Genomic DNA, 17,638 nt, shown 5'->3' with positions numbered 1-17,638 from the left:
CTCATTGCCACTTGCGTTTTATTTTAACAATTCATTCTCTCCACAAATGGTTTCCTTGAGCAAGTGTCCACATTTCCTGTATTTAATGTAATCTTTCACACCCGGTGATGTTTAGAAATATAGGATATGGCCTGTTTACACAAGGTGTAATTTAATAACTTCTTTGTAAACGCTCTGAAACGAAAACCCGCACCAAGTGTTGATTGGTCTACTCCGTCGATGGATTGGGTAGTGGAACGTTGCGCTTTTACACGTTTTACATGCTCACACCAAGGCTGAATGATTTTCTTCAAAATCTTTATTAAATTATATTCCAGATGTGCGCTACCCATTATGTTTTGAAAAATGCGCCATTATTCTACATCCGAATCAAGAACAGACCTCCCTTCGAAAAGTAAAACAAGTCGGCGTTTACGCGCATGCGCGTTGGGGCCGCTTTCTAGCTGTGGCTCTTCTCAAACTTTGTACTCGTACTGAAAATTTGTTTCGGCCCCGTGAGCATCAGGTTAGCGGTATCCACTTTGCGCGGAGTTTGAAGTTTGTCTTCAGGGGATTAAATTTTTTCGGGGAAAACACTTCGAATGTAATCGAAACCTTCATAGCATTGTTTCTCTGGCCATTTTCGAGAAAAGGTTTGAACTCAAAAGTTTGGTAAGTTATTAAACGCGTTATTTGCGGTTTGGTTAGGACATAAAAACTACTGGATTGCATGCGGATTGGGGTACTAAACCATCTCCAGACCTTTAGCTCCAATGACAGGTAGAATTTTGACTTCGATGTTTCCTACATCCATGTGCATTTGTAGACCATGCAAAATATTTACGGAGTTATTGAACAGTTGGCACATTATCTGGCACATTAACTTTGCAATGACGAATTTCCTGGAAAGAAAACAATGTAACTCCGCTTGTGCTATTGTGCTTGACCTGAAGCATCTGCTGTGTGCACTCCGATAGCGTGAATGTAGAAAGACATCTTTTGATTAAGTGAGTGCAAATGTTTTCTGGGGCGTGCGTAGTACTGTGTAGTACAGGGCGAAAGACCTACTGGATTGAGTCGTAATGTAGAAAGAAAATGATTTAAGCGGATGACAAATCAAGATCCTACGATTTTCTTGATTTACAACTAATATTCCAAGGTCTGTACGTGTTTACGTATGTCTAAATGAGGTCTTACACTCAAAAGAACTGAAAGAAGGTGGTTGTTTGTTATTGAATACTGTTTCGAGCTCAAAGACTACATTGAAACCGATATGACAATTTGCGCTCTTTAGAGGTTTTGTTCATTGTGTCATTGTTTGTGTAACCTAGACATTACTGAACATTCAGATTGTTTGACAAATAACACATTGTTGGAGTTTTTTTGTTTTTGTTTGTTTATTTATTTTTTGTTATTTGACCAATATACTTTCTATTCATGTAAATATTACTAATTGTAATAGAAGTTTGAAAATGATCGTTTTCCAATATGAACAATGTGGGTTAACCCCAAGGTATTCTCAAATGCAATGTTGGTGAGTGGACTAACGGTTAAAACTGAACATATTTCTCGACACTTACAATGTGAAAACGGATGGAAAATAAGCAAACCGTACTTTAAGATCAAAAAATAAGCATCGACGGTCTAGGACAGAATAGGGTTCTTACTTGCATTTCCAATTTTGTAAGATATATTATTTGTGGTTCTCTTTAGAATCTTTATCTTTATCGTTTTCTGTACAGGTCTTGTTAGACACCTGAGATGTAAGCCTGTGTCTGAATTTCAGTGAATTGTTTGCAGGTTACAGGTGCAGATCTCTTACATTAAATCAGGATCACCCATACAATGACAACTTTCATGGAATCATCATACCGTGTTGTGTCTTTGTTATTTGGTCTATTGACAACATTGTGATGGATGAAGTACATTTGAAGATGGTAGACCTACATAAACTGACCAAATATTCCAGAAATGTACCAATCCATGTTTTGTGCCTCCCGATCCAGTCGGAGTACAGTAACATTCACTATTGGGCAATACCGACATTTTTTGTTATTTGTCTTTTTTAAATTATTCAACACTAGCCTAAACACAAGAGCACCCAGCTTGGTGTAACAGTAAAACAGTTCCAGAGTAGGCAAGTAAGATAAGTGTAAACAGATTATGCAGAAAATAAATCCTGAATAAGAATAAAAGAGCACTAACATCCAAAAGTATACGTGTAAAAGAAAAAGAAGATCTAGCAAAAAGTTCTGTCATATTAACTAAGTGATGTATTATCCTTATGGAGAGCTATGGTTTCTACAACCTGGGACTAAGCACTTAATTTCTGAATCTGTTTTTAAATTCTTATGTGGCTAATAATCCTGTAGAATATAGAACATGTAGTATATCTAGCTAACATGTTGTACGACCACAAGTAATCTACCAAATATAGTAGTTGTGTGGGCCTGCGTCATAAAGATAAATCAAATGAGCCTGTTGTATTTAAGAAGGGACAAGAGTCCATACTATATTGTGAATATAATCACAGCTAAAGGGGTTGCAGGCACAATGCCCTTTAGCCATGATTATATTAGTGTTTATAATAGTTCCTCTGTTTATAGCTATACTTAAAACAGCTTATCAACTCACAAAAAGTGACCTTTGATTAAGAAAAAAACAGCATTGTTGTACTATTGTCAGTAGTTATTTTGTACTTTAATACCATCAATTTCAGACGAGGTCCAGAAAATGAATGTGAGTTAATTGGCAACTTGACAACTGGGAGGACCAGCAGTGCTGTTAACGGTCAGAACGGACAGCTGATTCTGCAAGTAGGCCATTCGCGCTATGACAATACAAAGGGGTGGCTCCACATAATCAATTACCTTACACTAAAGGGGAAACTCAGTTATCCTCTCTGTTGTTTTTTCAGCTGTGCCACTTATGGAGACATTTCCCATATTTTAAAAGTATCCTCCCCTGTTTCTGCTTAGCTGTGATCTTGTTTTGAGTGAACTGTGAAGAGTGGTGTTTCTTCAGATGCTTTGTCAAATTCGCTGTATTAAGAAGCTGTGCTAATTTCCCAGATAGCCAGCGACTCCGGGCTGGATCTGCAGCGATTCTGGCCTGTAGTCAGCACTGCCGGGCCAGAATTGGTGCAGATCTGGCCAGGAGTCCCTGTCTGTGTGGGATTGTAAATGTTGCAAGTGGCCTTAGGGCTGCTTTTGGATATTCCACTTTGTCAAAGTTCCACACAGCAGACACCGTAGCAGATAGCAATTCGTTTCATAAACAGCTGGCTCATTCGTGGTGGCGAATGGATTTTGTCCACGGGAGTGACTGACAGCGCTTTCAGACAACTGACGTAAATGGAGGACGGACAGAGTCAGTATGGAGGCGGAGCTTTGCTATACAGGCAAGATGCATGTTAAGTGTTGTAGGGTCATAGAGGATCAGATTCTATGAACAACAGTGACCAGAAATACTGTAGCTACCTCCAAAGCCCTCAAATGATTTGAGGGGGATTTTGGGATACATTGAACAGCATTTCCTCTGTTCACAAAAGGACGTTTGTTAGCTCTTACCTTACAGTGGACGTGTCTTGTGTCTTGTGGAGTAACATTAGGGGTACACCCTGTGTGCCTGTGGTACACACCTCTGATGCAAATGGGGGACTCTTCTGTCTTCAATGTTTTTGTGATCAACTGCAGGTAAGGATGGACCTGGGGAGAGAGGCCTAGCCTTCCTGTCTAAGCCCACAAACTGACCACAGCTACAAGCTTTCCATGATAGCTCGTGTTGTCTAATGGCGATTTTTGTTCTGTTGTTGTAATGATCATGGAGGGGAGCGGCTTTGCACTCAAGCAGTTGGACATATCGAAAGACTTGTTTATTGCTGTCGTGTTGAAGAGTGAGCAGTCATCTCGGAGCGGTATCAGTGTAGAATGGCATTTGGACTGTACTTTGATTTCAATACCGCCAGCCAGCCATCTGTTACCAACAGCCAGGCCTAGAGAGGAGACCGCATCACTGTAGCAGTCAGAATGGGGGGTTATGGAATCTTGGTTTCGTAAGTGTAGATTTTTTCAGGGGTTTTCAACATTCTTTCCATACCAAGGGCTTATTTCTGCCGGGTTTTCAAAAACATTCTATTTCAGTCGGTGTTGTGAGGCAGCTTTATGCTCGGTACACAGTCGCCTGGTTTGATATGACTTCTCTTGTTTTTCGGTGATTTCTATCCTACCACATTGTAAATCCATTCACTGTCGACTGGTCCCCTAATCCACCCCAAAGTTGCTCAAGCAGCAAGATCCTCATGAAAGTTGCTCAAGCTGCAAGATCCTCATGTAAACAGTGTGACAGCTGTAGCTATTGTCAGCAGGTCACAGCGAACAGACTTGGGCTAAGAGGGCATTCCTCTGGTGCTTTCTTCCCCCTTCCAAAATTTCTACACAAAATCCGTCGTGTCCTGTGGTGGCAAAACTTTGTGTCTGTTTGTGTTCAACGTTTGACTGCCCAGGAACGCGACAGCTGCTAAACCAGCGGGCAAGTACCAAAGCGAATGCTATTGAATCCTAAGCAAATAGCCGTAGATGTAATTGGAATGCAGGCCTCTTGACCGACCTTGTAGGGATTTATGCTGCTACATAGCAGTAAGCCCCTTCAGCACTGGAAGTGAACATAGAGGCTCAGCAAGATTTGAAAACTCTGCCAGACTTTTAAATGTCTTTCTCAGTGTGTTTGGAAGCACAAGAAGTGTATTACTTTTGGAGTCACTGCTGTGTGTTCAGTGTTTGTTAATAGCAATTGAAAATAGAATCTGTGACTGGTAGTTCACCTGCAGTGGCACTGTTTATTTAGGCACATAAGACTGCCATAAGCACGCAACAGCATTGACTCCCTTGATTGAAATGCATTCATTTTATTAGTTTAACATGGCTGAGAAACAAACCCTTCAAGGAGCCCGCTGTATTTACAACCCCCCCGATGCGATCAGTTAACGGTGTTCACACGGAATACCAGGTCAATTGCGATTCTCTCCGCATCGTGACTTACAACAGTAGCGGCAGTTGCATGCTGGGAAATCAGGGGCCCACCCCTTGGTTTGACCCACGATACATTTGTGCTCCCATTCTTCCCCCGGCTTCGCCATGGTAGAATGACTTTTATTAGCCAGTACAGACTAATGATGCTCACCTTCAGTGACTCCCTCCTTCACGTTACAAGGGAACACCCTCCAACGAGGACAATTCCAGAGGTAGTGGCCAGCAGCTATTCCTGGTTTATCAGGTCTGAAGCCAGGGCAGCAGAGCAGGACGTTGAAAACAGGCCAAAAGCACATTCCAGAGGTTCTCTCTTGCTTTAGAAGGAATGAGTTGGAAACCTTCACCAGTCTCTTGCCTGCCTCAGTAGAACTAAATCTGGGTGGTGAGCTTGAGCAATTTGGTAATGTAGAACAGTGAAATGGCTCAATAGCCGAAAGGTTGTGCAATGAACCAAATGCACTTCATATTAAAAACATATGCTCACACAGTAAATCATTTTATCCCTCTTAATGCGTTCATTGTTCAAGTCTGCTTCTTTTCCCAGTGCCTTTGGTGGATGAGTGAAAAAGGGATTTTGCTCTGGTTATGCTTCTGTATATGGGAGAGTTCGGCCAGTTTCTACACATGGTGGAAGGCCAAAGGGTTTGATATAACCACATAATAGCACCTTGAAGAATATAATATTACATGTTGTATTGCAAGGAGGCTCAAAACATTTTCAGTTATTTGTATAGTTTCAATATCCTGGGAAAATTCTTGTGATTCTTCCTGATACAGGAAATGAGTTAGATTGAGATCATCTGATTAGAAAATATTGAAGGTGGTGCTGTTGTTTTTTTATCCATTGAAAAAAAAACATTTTCCAATCAGACAACTTCCAGGAGTGAGCTCATACGTGCTGCTCCTCTACTCGGTCTTCCAAGCGCAATGTTCCCTTTGGGAACTGGTGTATTTGCTAATTACCTTCAGCTGCAGTTGTAGTTCTCAGTTCTGCAATGGATGGAGAGGTGAGGTGTGGGAAAGCTAGAGTGTAAAAAGCACGTGCGTATATGCATGTGCGTTCAGGTATCAGTGAGTGCACACATATGTGCGTCCAACAGTTAGTTCACGTACGCACATATGTGAACGCTCACAGACAGATTTATTGGTGTGTATGTGTCAAGGTATGTATGTGTGCATCATGCTTGTTTATTTGTGCTCATGTGTGCATGTATTTACAGCTTGTGTTTTTAAAGAGAGTGGCAAAATACTATATTCAACACCCCTGAAGCATGACTTACAAAAGCAATATTTTCATGAAGAGACTTATAGCAGTGTTCATGGGAAGAACTTATGGGCTGATGCTTCCTGGCAGGCATTCTTGTTAGTCCCAGCATTCTTTGGGTCTTGGAGGACAGGGGATTTTGGCTTTCTGTGAGTGTGCACACACCATGATTATGTGCAGATTTCCTGAATTCTATGGTGCGTGCATTGACTTCTGGATTTGACTTTTTCAGAGATGGCTCTGTGTTGCCTAGCAGTATCCATCACAATGTCTTTGGTTGTTTGTTTAACAATTTGATTAAATTTCCACCATGCATGAGAAAATGAAATTTCTCAGTGTGCTATATTAAGCTCTTACAAATGCGATGGAGACTTTTTACACTTTTTTGCATGCTGCATCCAACAAAGTACATGTTTTAAGGCTGGTGGTAGAGCTTCATTTTGAGGCTCATAGACCTTTTTCCTGAAAACTGGATTCCAAACTGTGGTTACAGTCCTTCATGTTTAACATTACCGGGAAGTTAAATAATTTTTTTTCATTTTTTTTTTTTTCATTTTTTTCTTGGATTCATTTGCATATAGTTGTGGAACAGTCCACAGTAGATAGTTGCTAGTTTGCATCAAACCAGCCTCTTTGTTGATATGCTACTAGGGTGGTTAGGACAGGTGCCTATCTCAAGGCTGTTCTCCACCAAGGACTGGTCTCTTTAAAAAAAACTTTCAACTCTGGAATTCCCAATCAAAGTTCTAATTAAATGCAACATTCTGTGCCAATTAGGGGAGGTGCGGATGTGCACACATATGTTTATGTGCATGTGTCTGTGTGCATTCTTGCAGTTCTGTGTTATGTGCATGTATACATAACTGTGTGTGTGTCTGCATGTGTGTGTTTAATTTATGTGTTTTCAGAGAGGGGCCTATCATGTCTGGTTTGAGCACTATCACATGACTGTGGGCCCCTGACGAGGGTGTGTTTGTTTCCTTGTTAACCCATAATCACCATTGGGGAGTCAGACTCACCACTGTACAAGGCCCTAGGTCCAGGCAATGAGGGGTTAAACGTCAGCACTCGGCTTCCCAGTCACACCCCCCTCCTCACGCTAGATTGGGAATGACCCCAGGAATGTTACCATGGAAAGGGGAGAGCTCTCCTCTGCGCTGCGTTTCAATGGGCAAGCCTCCTGTAGCAGTGGGCTGGGTGTGTGTGTGTGTGTGTGTGTGTGGGTAGCACTTTGAACAATATCGGGCTTAATCCCCCCCCCCCTCCCCGAATTAAAGGTGCGCTCCTCTGATCTTGCTGGAGAGAAGTATGCGATTGTTCAAAAGCGCAGAGGGCGTGGCTCCAGTTTGGCCATCCGCATTAATTTAATTCTGAGAGAGCAAGCTGAACAGAGCTGCACCCTCAGAGCCTCTGATGTGGAAAACTGGCAATACGGGGTTGGAACACTCTAATATCAACACTATCATGGAGTACAGCAATGCAAAGAAGCTCAAACTGCAAGAGGCAATGGGCTTTACATGATAGCGAGCTCCATGTTTGGGGCAAAGACATATTTTTTCTTGATTTGGCTCTGTACTCCACAATTTTAGATTTGTAATCAAACAATTCAAAACAATGTGGAAATGACAGCACTTTTTATACATAGCCCCACCTTTTTAGGGCACCATAATGTTTGGGACATATAAATGTTATGTAAATGAAAGTAGTCATGTTTAATACTTTGTTCAGGTTATATGCTACTCGGGAAGACCTGGAAACCCTTATTTCGGCTGATTGAAGTTTGTCACGCACGGCCCTGCTTGCCACGGGTAGGCTGTGTCCTTCACTGATGCCGCTGCGGACCGGGTACTTCACAGTCCGGGCCTCACAGTCCAGCTGTGAGACTGAGCACAGATGCGTAGACCTCCTGGACATCGGCCCAGAAACCACATGGCGCGGCTCAGAGGGACTGGCACAAGCTGGCACTGTACACTGAGCGGCTCTTTGTTATGAGACAACAGGAAATTCACTTCCATAATGGTGAAAACCCCCAGCTAGTTTGTAAACAAACAGCCAAAGGGACGTATCATTATTATGTATTTTCTGTATAATTAATAATATCTGATTAAATTGTGTATTGTTGTGTATTATTGATTTAAATGATAACAGTACTGTGTTGCATTGACCCTAAAGAATATAGGTCTGCGATAAAGGTACACCAATGACAGTGGGCGAGAAATAAATCTGTGCAAGCTATTTCTTCAAATGAATGAAGTAATACTGTATTCAGTAAGTACTCTTTTTGTACTCTGCTGCAATATAACGAATATGGCTGTTTCTACTCTCAGATTACAGATGATTGTCATGCAGTGCTCTGTTTATTGCATGTATAACTACCTTTTCACACTATATTTGAATTCAGGTGATTTCTCTGATTCTTTTTCATTTAAATATCTTACACAATCATAAAATTGACTAGTCGAATGTTGTTAGCAAGCAAGTTATTGGAGGGTTACAGATTTTTTTTTTTTTTTTTTTTAAAGCTCCAGTGATGGCTTTCCCTTGGGATGTATGTTTAATCGGAGCCATTGCTGTTTATATTCTCATCACTTACTACCGAAAAGTGGAGTGAGCTGTGTAGAGCTATCGTTTTCCTCATATTGGTCACTGACAGTCCCTAACTCTGAGGACCTCTGCTGGCAGTCACTTGTGCTGCAGTTTCTTATTTCTTATTTTTCTTATCTTTATCCAAACAGAGCATGTGTAAACCAGCTGACACTTTTGTTCAGTGCACAAATCAAGTGATTCTATAAGGATTTCTCTGAAACAAACATCAATGATTCCTCTCCGCCCCCCCTTGAATGCATTTGGTTTGTATTGGCTGGTTTCAGGAGGTCTCTTTAGTTGACTTTTAACTTTGTTTGGTGGGGTGAGATCTTTTCAGTGTTTCACTCGATCTGATTTCAAGGTCTGCTTTGTTGCTGGCAGCTGAGTGAGGGCAAATGGGAGATTTACTTTTAAAAGATCAGATAAATTGCCTGCGTCGTCTGTGTAACTGCCTGGCTGGTGGCCAGCCAGCAATGGAGCAATTATCTGGAGGCTCACCTCCCTGAAGGGTAACCATGGGAAACGGAGTTGAGGCGGGTGGAGGGAGGGTGGGGCGCCACACGGTGGCTATTCCCACCCGCTTAATCTTTCATTGACTGAGATAAGATGGGGGTGCCAAGCAGGGAGAAAGGGCAGAGAGGAATGCTAATCACATTATCTCTCTCTTTTGTTGGTCTTTTGTTGGTCTTAAGAATCTTAATGATGTTGAATTATTATCAGCCAGAGATAGTTTAAGGATAATAAGCCTGGGCTGAGACAAACTTTCCATCACGGGTCCCTGCTTCATGTCAGTTGGTTCCAGAGAAAACTGAATAAGACTGTAATACAAGATGAACTGTGGGAATTCAGCTATGATTTAGTAACAGTTAAACACATGTAAATGGTCCAAGTGTTTCATCTCTTCCCATCATAATTTAGAAATTGGTCAGGAGAAATACAGAAGCATCAACACATTGTTTTGGTTTTGAATGAACAGTGTTTCTCTAACAGCTGCTGACAGTGTTCACACCGCAACAGAAGATATGTTTTCATGCACCGTGGTGCACTTGGGAATTTTTGTTTACAGGAAGTGGTATCCTGAGGTCACCTGAGTGGGGCAGCCAAATATAATATCCTTGTCCTGTGCAGTGATCACACTGAATCAATGCTGTCTACAATTTAAGAAGTACCATTTGATTAGACCTTTGTCAGCACTATGTGAATTAATTGTACTTATGTGAATATAAGTTGGTTTTGAATGAAAGTCTGTTGCAAATGAATGTTACTGCACCAGTTCTACAGAGAGGAATGACAGGAAGAGTTGCTCTCTAGTTTTTGTATATTTGATCCGAAGCCCATATCCTGAAAAACTTCCAGCAGTGTTACTAGACCAGTGTTACATTCTGTTTCTTTATTCCTGGTCAGAACAATGAAGACTGACAAACTTAATTTTATAAATTTGTTTTAGAAAAAAACAAGAAAACATAGCTGTGCCCTTGGACTTTCCCCACTCTTAATGAGTCAGTCGGAACAACGTGTGGTGCTTCCTGCCAAGCCTGTGGCAGTCAGGCCACATCCTGTGCAAGGCATGATGGGACTGGTATACGGTTAGGTGGCAGCAGCTGTCGGGGAGCTGAGCGGTAGTCGTCGTCAGAGGCTCTTGACGGCACTGCACGGCCATCTTCTCCTCCCGGTCCTCACCCCTCCTCTCCCTCGGGTTGTGTCTCCACAGTTTTTGGGGGGCCCAGTACCATGCCAGAGAGGTCCCACAGTGAGGCCTATGACGTCCCAATGGGTGAAGGTAAGACAAGCCTCCTCCTCCTCACAGAGACCCTCCTCCCCCAGGTACCAGATTCGCTGTAAGGTAGATCCAGAGAGGGGATCAACATTCATATCCCCCAAAAGGAGAAAACACTGTCTGCGCACAGGAAAATCTACCCAAAACAAATAGCTGTCACATCAAACGTTCTAACACCACACCATTGAAGTTAGACTTCATGTGCTTTTTTGTCTTGTGTTTCATAATTTTTTCATAATACAATACAGCGCACCCTTACATAACACCTTTTTTTAAAACTCTCTCTTAATGTCACATTGGAAAAAAACAAACACATTTTTTCTTTTTTTTTAAGTCTCACTTAATGTCAGATTGAAAAAAAACCTCACTTAATGTCACGTTGAAAAAATCCTCTCTTAATGTCATATCGATGTACTTACTGATGTACTTTTCACCAGTTTTTTTTCAATTTGTATACTTGTCCCTCAATAAAATTTACCGGTTCCAACAAATTCCTCATTCTTGTGCCAGAATCGTAAAGGGGAGATATTTCAGAAGTCAATGCACTGCAAAGGACTACCCTTTAAGTTCACATTTTCCAAATGATGGATGGTTTGGTAAAATCAGGCGCTGGAATTCATAGCTTTTGCATTGTGTTCAGGAAGCAGTTTAAGCTCAAGTCTCAATTCTTAATCTATTGTGAAAGAGCATGGCTGCTTGCCTGAAGATGAGGGAACCCACAATCTGTGTGTCTGTGGGCTTGTAATTGGGATCATTATCCATGCACTGCTCAAAGCTCCTGACAATAATTACATATATTTGCACATAAAAAATAAAATGAATTTGATTCATATGGTCCCTCTACAGTGTGATATGACAGGGTGGACTATACGTCATCCTTTGAACTGTTTTTGAATACTCTTGTCTTTGTCTTTTGGTTTAGATGAAGTGATAAACAGGTAAACCCAAAGTCTACTCAGAAGACTAAAAAGGCATTGTCATTAATGGGGTTTGATTGAATGCTAAGATGAAAAGGATGACACTTGAAACGTGTCTGTTAATACCCAAGCCCAGCCCACCTCAGTGTTCACATTTTCCAGTTCCTCTTTTTTTCTCTCTGATAACAATAGTGTGCAGCATGGGTCAGAACAGATAACGCAGAACAGAAATTCTACAACAGATATGGGTATATGACTGATGCGTTATTTGCTGCTGCCAAAGGAAATGAAATAACTATCTGAGGAGGTTCACATCTCTGTTTTTGTTTTTTATTGTTGTGTTCCCCTTTTCTTCTCCTCCCTGGTTGACCTAAGCCCACACTGGTAGGGCAAGGCTGGAGGTGCCCTGCTGCTGCAGATTAATAGTAGGCAGGCAGCACAGCTGAGGCTAACAGCTGAGCCAGCTATTATAGGACCCAGCTATTGCTCGTAAGCAATTTTAAGGAGGAGGGTAATTTATATTTTTATGACTTATAAATTTATTTTATTTATTTTTTGCTCTCAGGGAAAGGGTTGTGACCTCAGAAGTTCGGCAAGATCTCTCATGGCTTGTTTCAGGAGGTCTAGTTTCCTGGTTTCTTATTAATCGATTTATTGACTGAGATTGTTTTCCCTCTCTATATTTTTTATTTCCATTTGCACCCATGGAATTTTCGGTGTTTATGATGTAACACTGCACTCATGGTGCTTTCACACTGAGGCGTGAGAAGAGTCTGGACTTGCATTCCAGGAGGGAGCAGTCACTGGTTTCCATTTCATCTGTATGTTTTATCACAACATGGAGGGAGATGGGATGTGTACGCAACCTCTGGTGAAACACATACTTTCTTTGTGATAAACCTGTGTCCTCTCACCAATGCCAGGTTCAGACATGGTCTTTCCTCAGTCCAAATTGGTATGGTTTCAGGACTAGGCATCATTAGGTATTTTTTATTACGGGTACTTTCGATACATTTTCATACTGGTACCCAAGCATAAACTACATAAACTGCCTGTTTTTCTCTATGCACTATTGAACTATTCTAGCATTCCTAATGTTACATTTATTTAATTTTAATATATTGATTTAACATAACAGCCTCCAACATAACAAATTACTTGTTGCAAAGTAATTGAAAGCAACGATAAATTGTGCTACATAAGCCTGTTTATCATAGCCATTGATAGTCTGCTTGTTAGCTAGTTACTGTACACCATGAAGCCTGGGTTTTCAACAGTGGGTTGGGTCCTTGGGGGTCCTTGAAGGTACTGTAGGGGGTCCCTGACCAGACTTGATATGCAATGACTGGGGAAATATTTCAAAATATAAAACTTAAAAAAACAACAAGGAAAAAAAATATTACCCTGGGTCTGATAAGGCCAAAAGCCCCTTCTGTAAAGTGCATGTGATATTTAAAGATGTTTCCAGACCGAGTTTTGAGGAGGGAGGATGCTGAAGTAGGACTTTCTGCTGGATTTTCACTGCGTGTGAAGATGACACAAAGCTCCTGCCTTACAATAATTGTAAGGCTGATTAAAAGCGTAATGAGCTTGGGGGCCCTTCGTCCTTTGCAGGCCCATTATTGCAGTTGATGCAGTTTGCCTTGTCCTCGCAGGTAGCACGACACAGGCATAGCACGTGTATTTGAGGCTGAAGGACTGGGGGGGGGGGGTTGTTTGGATTGCTGAGGACAATGCAGAATAACATGAGAGCTGAGCGGGAGGCTAGGAAATGTTTTTGTGGGCTTGAGTTGTCTGCATATTAGAATAGAAATGGTTTTGTTCATTGTTACTGTTGCCATAGCATTTTCACTAGCCAAGATGGTACTTCATTTTTAAAAGAATTTGTGTGATAAACAAGTAAATCTGTCAGTCCAAAAAACTGGCACCAAATATGATGAAGGGCCTGATCCAATGCATACCATCAATTGAAACATTAGTTCCCATAAGATGCAGAGCATCGCTATCCTGCTCTAGTGCTTTAAACCCCAGGAGCATTGGATTCAGTTTGGTTCAAGGCCAATTAGGCTAGACTTCGTTAGCAATCATGAAGGTCACTTAAATCAACACAGGGAACCGAAAGTCATTTATCATCGGCCATAATCGGGTAAGAGCTCTGGCAGCCCCGGTGTGTTGAAAGGATAGCCTTACTGATTAATGCTCATTTTAGGCCCTTTGGGGGGATTTTTGCTGCCAGTGAGTGACGGTGCGCAGATGTGCCAATCAAGATGGCGGGGTTTGGGGCTTTCCAGCTCTTTGCGGCCCTTCCTGTGGGGAGAGCAGGGTTTGCTTCCTTCCAGGATCCAAAGGGTCCTCCGTAAAAAAAATATGCTCGCGTGTGGGCGGCTCTTAAGACTGATGGACAGGTAATCCCAGTTCTGACGATTGAGTCTTTTTTTTATACTCACACTATGGAAAAGGTGAAAATCTGTTCATGTAATTACTTCTGTTTGTGTAGAATGGGTCTTTGATTGTGTTAGAATGTGCAAAACAGAGAACGATTCAGGCAACCTGAGAACAGTGTGTTTTAGGATATTTTCATATATTTGGAAAGTCAAATTCATTTCCTTGCCAAGACCCCAAGTCCATTTGTCAAATTCCACGTGTTTGGAAAAGAGGCACTGTAGTGTTTCAGTGTAGCAGACAAATGACAGATTCTCTTAATCATGCATTTCAGTCAATTGATCGGTCAGTTATCATTTACTGTGATGCCCTTAGCAATGACATCATCACAGGCTGTACACAGAGGAAGAGCAGATACACAGGGCACAGGGCAGTGCCAGGGTGGGGGTCTTTGGGCCATGTGGCTCAGTAATATTCCACACAGTCACGGCAGGTGACGGACAGCTCTTTTTCATTGTGGAGACCAACACGTACCCTAAGCACTCATGACATGTTTTGCGCAAGGAGTTTTGTCCATGTTTGGATGGTCTAAGTGGTGTCAGGAAAGAAAGAAGCAGACAAGAGCTTAATTAGGACACCCATAATCATGTAGAAAAGTTTTCCTGCCCACGAGGTAGGAAAATCCAGAGAGATCTTTCTACTTTAAAATTGTTAGAGAACTGGCATTACAAATTCAAGGATGTGGGGTTGGGCACTGCTGTTGTATCCTTGAACAAGGTACTTTACTTGACTTTCTTTTGTAAATATTCAGCTGTACAAGTGCATTTCATGATAAAGAATGTAATCTTTGTGAGTTGTTCTGGATAAGGTAAATGCCAAAAATGCAAAAAAAAAGAAAAAAAGCATATCAATTTGTATATACCCATTTGGAATGGCTAATCTGTATCTTTTGGCCCATGTTCTAGGGCTGATGCTCCAGCTGCCACTTACACCAGAGGTCTACATAGCTGATACAGTTAACACCTGTCAACCACAGCCACCAGTCTGAGTAACAAGGCTGGGGAGTAAATTAATGGCCATAATGGCTACAGGGTAATGTAATGTGTACCCGAGCCAGGGTAGCCAAGTCCGCCATTTTTTGATTTGATCTATTGTAATCCATACTCTGCCACTACAGTACCAACAAGTGCCCCCACAGGACGTTCCTTTCAGGAACCCCTATGCTGTTTTTTGACCTTATCTCACAAAACCCCTTTAAATTGAACTTCTATTTAATTAGTTATTATACAGCAAATGTAATTATGTCACTAAACTAGAGTATTCTCCATATCCCCCAGTTCACTTCTAGGCTCTTCTTAGGAGAGTTTATTTGTCACCTTGATATTTTAACAAGTCATTTAATCCTAAACTGTGTCTACATAAACCACAGGGAAAGAACACATGCTTAAGAACACAAGCCATTACCCAGCGTCAAATTAGGCCCCAGAGCCCTGTTTCACAGGGTCTTATGAGTTCATGTGCGTTGTAAATTTGCTTTCTCTAAAATGGCTGAACGTGCAACCCCCAAAGGCGTCCATTAAAACTGCTATCATAAATTGGCATGACAAAACATAGCCCCACCCCTCACAGTCTAAGGAGGCCTCTATCTGTTTCAATAGCTCGCATTTCAAATTAAAAGCCTCTCAAATCCCCAGTGCCATGTGCTTTTATGGCTTCCATATATATACGCACTTGCTGTGGAGAGTGTTGTGCATTGCTATGTTATGCTGAGGGAGAACAGTGTTCACTGGCTTCAGATTCCCTGCATTCAACATAATAGGATGGGAGTGTTAGGAAAACTTACCCCCTCCCTAGGGTCTCACACCTAGCATGCCTGAGCCCCTGAGATGCCTATGTTTTGACAGTTTGTCTCCATGACGTTGGTCCCAAGTGCATCACCACATGCTCTGTAGGCTGCTGCTTGCACACGTGTAGGGTATAATACAGATAAGTGGATTATGCAGATTATACAATGAGGTAAAGGAAGACAGATAGGGTGTGCAGGTTGTCCTTTGTTTGCATTGCAAACTACTACAAACAACTGTAAGGGAAAGTCGGAGGAGATCCAGCTTTAATTTGATGGGTCAGGTTGGCATCCTTTTCAGCAGAAACCTGCCAAAACAAGAAGTCCTTGTATCAGTACATAATGATCTCTAAAAATACAAAGAACATAGTTGAGTTACTCTTGTGAACCTTAACTCTCTGGGCTCAGTCAGTGTTGGCCTTATGATTTATTAAATTTTGATAACAGTAATCAGATGCAGGTGCAGGCATAATTGTCTCTTTAAAGGTTGAGTCTACACCATGGCTATTTCAGGATCACAGACTTCTACAGCCCTTCTTAGACGGGCCTCTGTGATTTCGGTGAATGAAGTTTTTGTGCGGTTGTCCCCTGTCCTTGCGCAGTGTGCCAATTTGAAGGAGACGGCACAGTTTCCAGTGAGTCAGAGAGATAAAAGGTCACAGGCCAAATTGGCAGATTCTCTAGATTATGGGACACTGGTTGCAGCCTTGATTACATTGATGTGTTTTGCAATGGAGTTGATTCTTTGACCAGTCATCTGCAACATTGGGGCATAAAGGGGCGTCGATTGAGGTCGTAGGGTCTCAAAATCTTTATCTGCAATGGAAATCGTCCCGACTCATCTCGGCCAAATAGGCTCTCCAGATGAAACTCTTAAGGAGATTATTATGGGTTGGACAAGTGGGGTAGTGTCCGTTGCTGTTGCAGTTGTTTTCTTTAATCTGACCCCGATAACCTGGCCATTGGAGCGGGGAATGGACAGGACAGTTGCACAGTGTTGCCAGGACAGTGCAGAGCTTGTATTGCTGTCTGGAAGATACCCTGACCGTGTCTGCTCTGGATGAATTGTATTTTATTTAATTTGTGGGTCCCCTGGCCCCTTAATCATTTCGATAGCCCATCCCGTTCACTGACCTGCTGTTCCGTCCTGCCCATGCACTGTGAAAGTCATTGTACAGTCAGCACTGTGCTGATCCGAAAGAACAGACCCTTCTGCCCTCTCTCTCTCTCTCTCTCTCTCTCTCTCTCAAACACACGCACACTGTCCCTCACTGGCCTTGCATGTCAGCGCAGGCTAGGGGTGGGGCCTGCCCTACCCGCTCTCTCTCTCTCTCTCTCTCTCTCGCATTGCTCTAATTGGATTGAAGTTTCCTGGGTGCTGCCTGGATGGCCAGGGACAGGTGTAGGTGAGAGAGGAGAGGAGAGGACAAGACGCAACCGCCTGGGAATACTTACCTTCCCCTGAGCAATCGAATGGGCTGTTTGGGAAATACTTTCCTTTAAAAAGAAAAAAAAAAACATTTGCAAGGTAAGTAAAGACCTTTTAAATATCACCTGCTGCCTTGCCTCCCAGTAGTTCAAACTAATTTCTGATGGAATGGAGAATGACTTAAATGGAGCATTGTTTCTCGTTATACAAATATACGTCCTGCAGACGTAAAGGGTGTCTCTCACAGTCATTTCATGATTTTTGTTCCTCCAAACATCATGCCATTTCATTAAAATTGTTCTGGTATCTGGAAATGGTAGCTTGAGGACTGGATCTGAGCCATGTTGACCTTAATATAAAAGGTTTGAAAACTTGAATTGTACTGTTACAGGATAGAGAGGGGGAGACAAGGTCTTTGACTTTTCCTGTGA

General features: G+C 42.0%; 1 protein-coding gene across 2 annotated transcripts in view; it reads left to right on the top strand.

The window, feature by feature from the left end:
- The first annotated feature begins 452 nt into the window (after positions 1-452).
- The window catches only part of LOC118230363 (pleckstrin homology domain-containing family G member 3-like), a 61,387-nt gene continuing 44,201 nt past the window's right edge, over positions 453-17,638 (top strand). Inside the window, exons 1-2 of one of the 2 annotated variants that reach the window (XM_035423316.1) lie at positions 453-651; positions 10,571-10,639. In XM_035423316.1, coding sequence (XP_035279207.1) covers positions 10,591-10,639 — 49 coding nt within the window. In that variant the 5' untranslated portion in view covers positions 453-651; positions 10,571-10,590. Of the gene's footprint in view, positions 652-816; positions 1,139-10,570; positions 10,640-17,638 lie in introns of those variants that run through there. The other variant, XM_035423317.1, reaches the window with a different exon arrangement.

The sequence above is a fragment of the Anguilla anguilla genome, chromosome 6, assembly GCF_013347855.1.
Source record: "Anguilla anguilla isolate fAngAng1 chromosome 6, fAngAng1.pri, whole genome shotgun sequence".
Classification (NCBI taxonomy): domain Eukaryota; kingdom Metazoa; phylum Chordata; class Actinopteri; order Anguilliformes; family Anguillidae; genus Anguilla; species Anguilla anguilla.
This window is presented reverse-complemented; position numbering and strand designations above follow the sequence as displayed.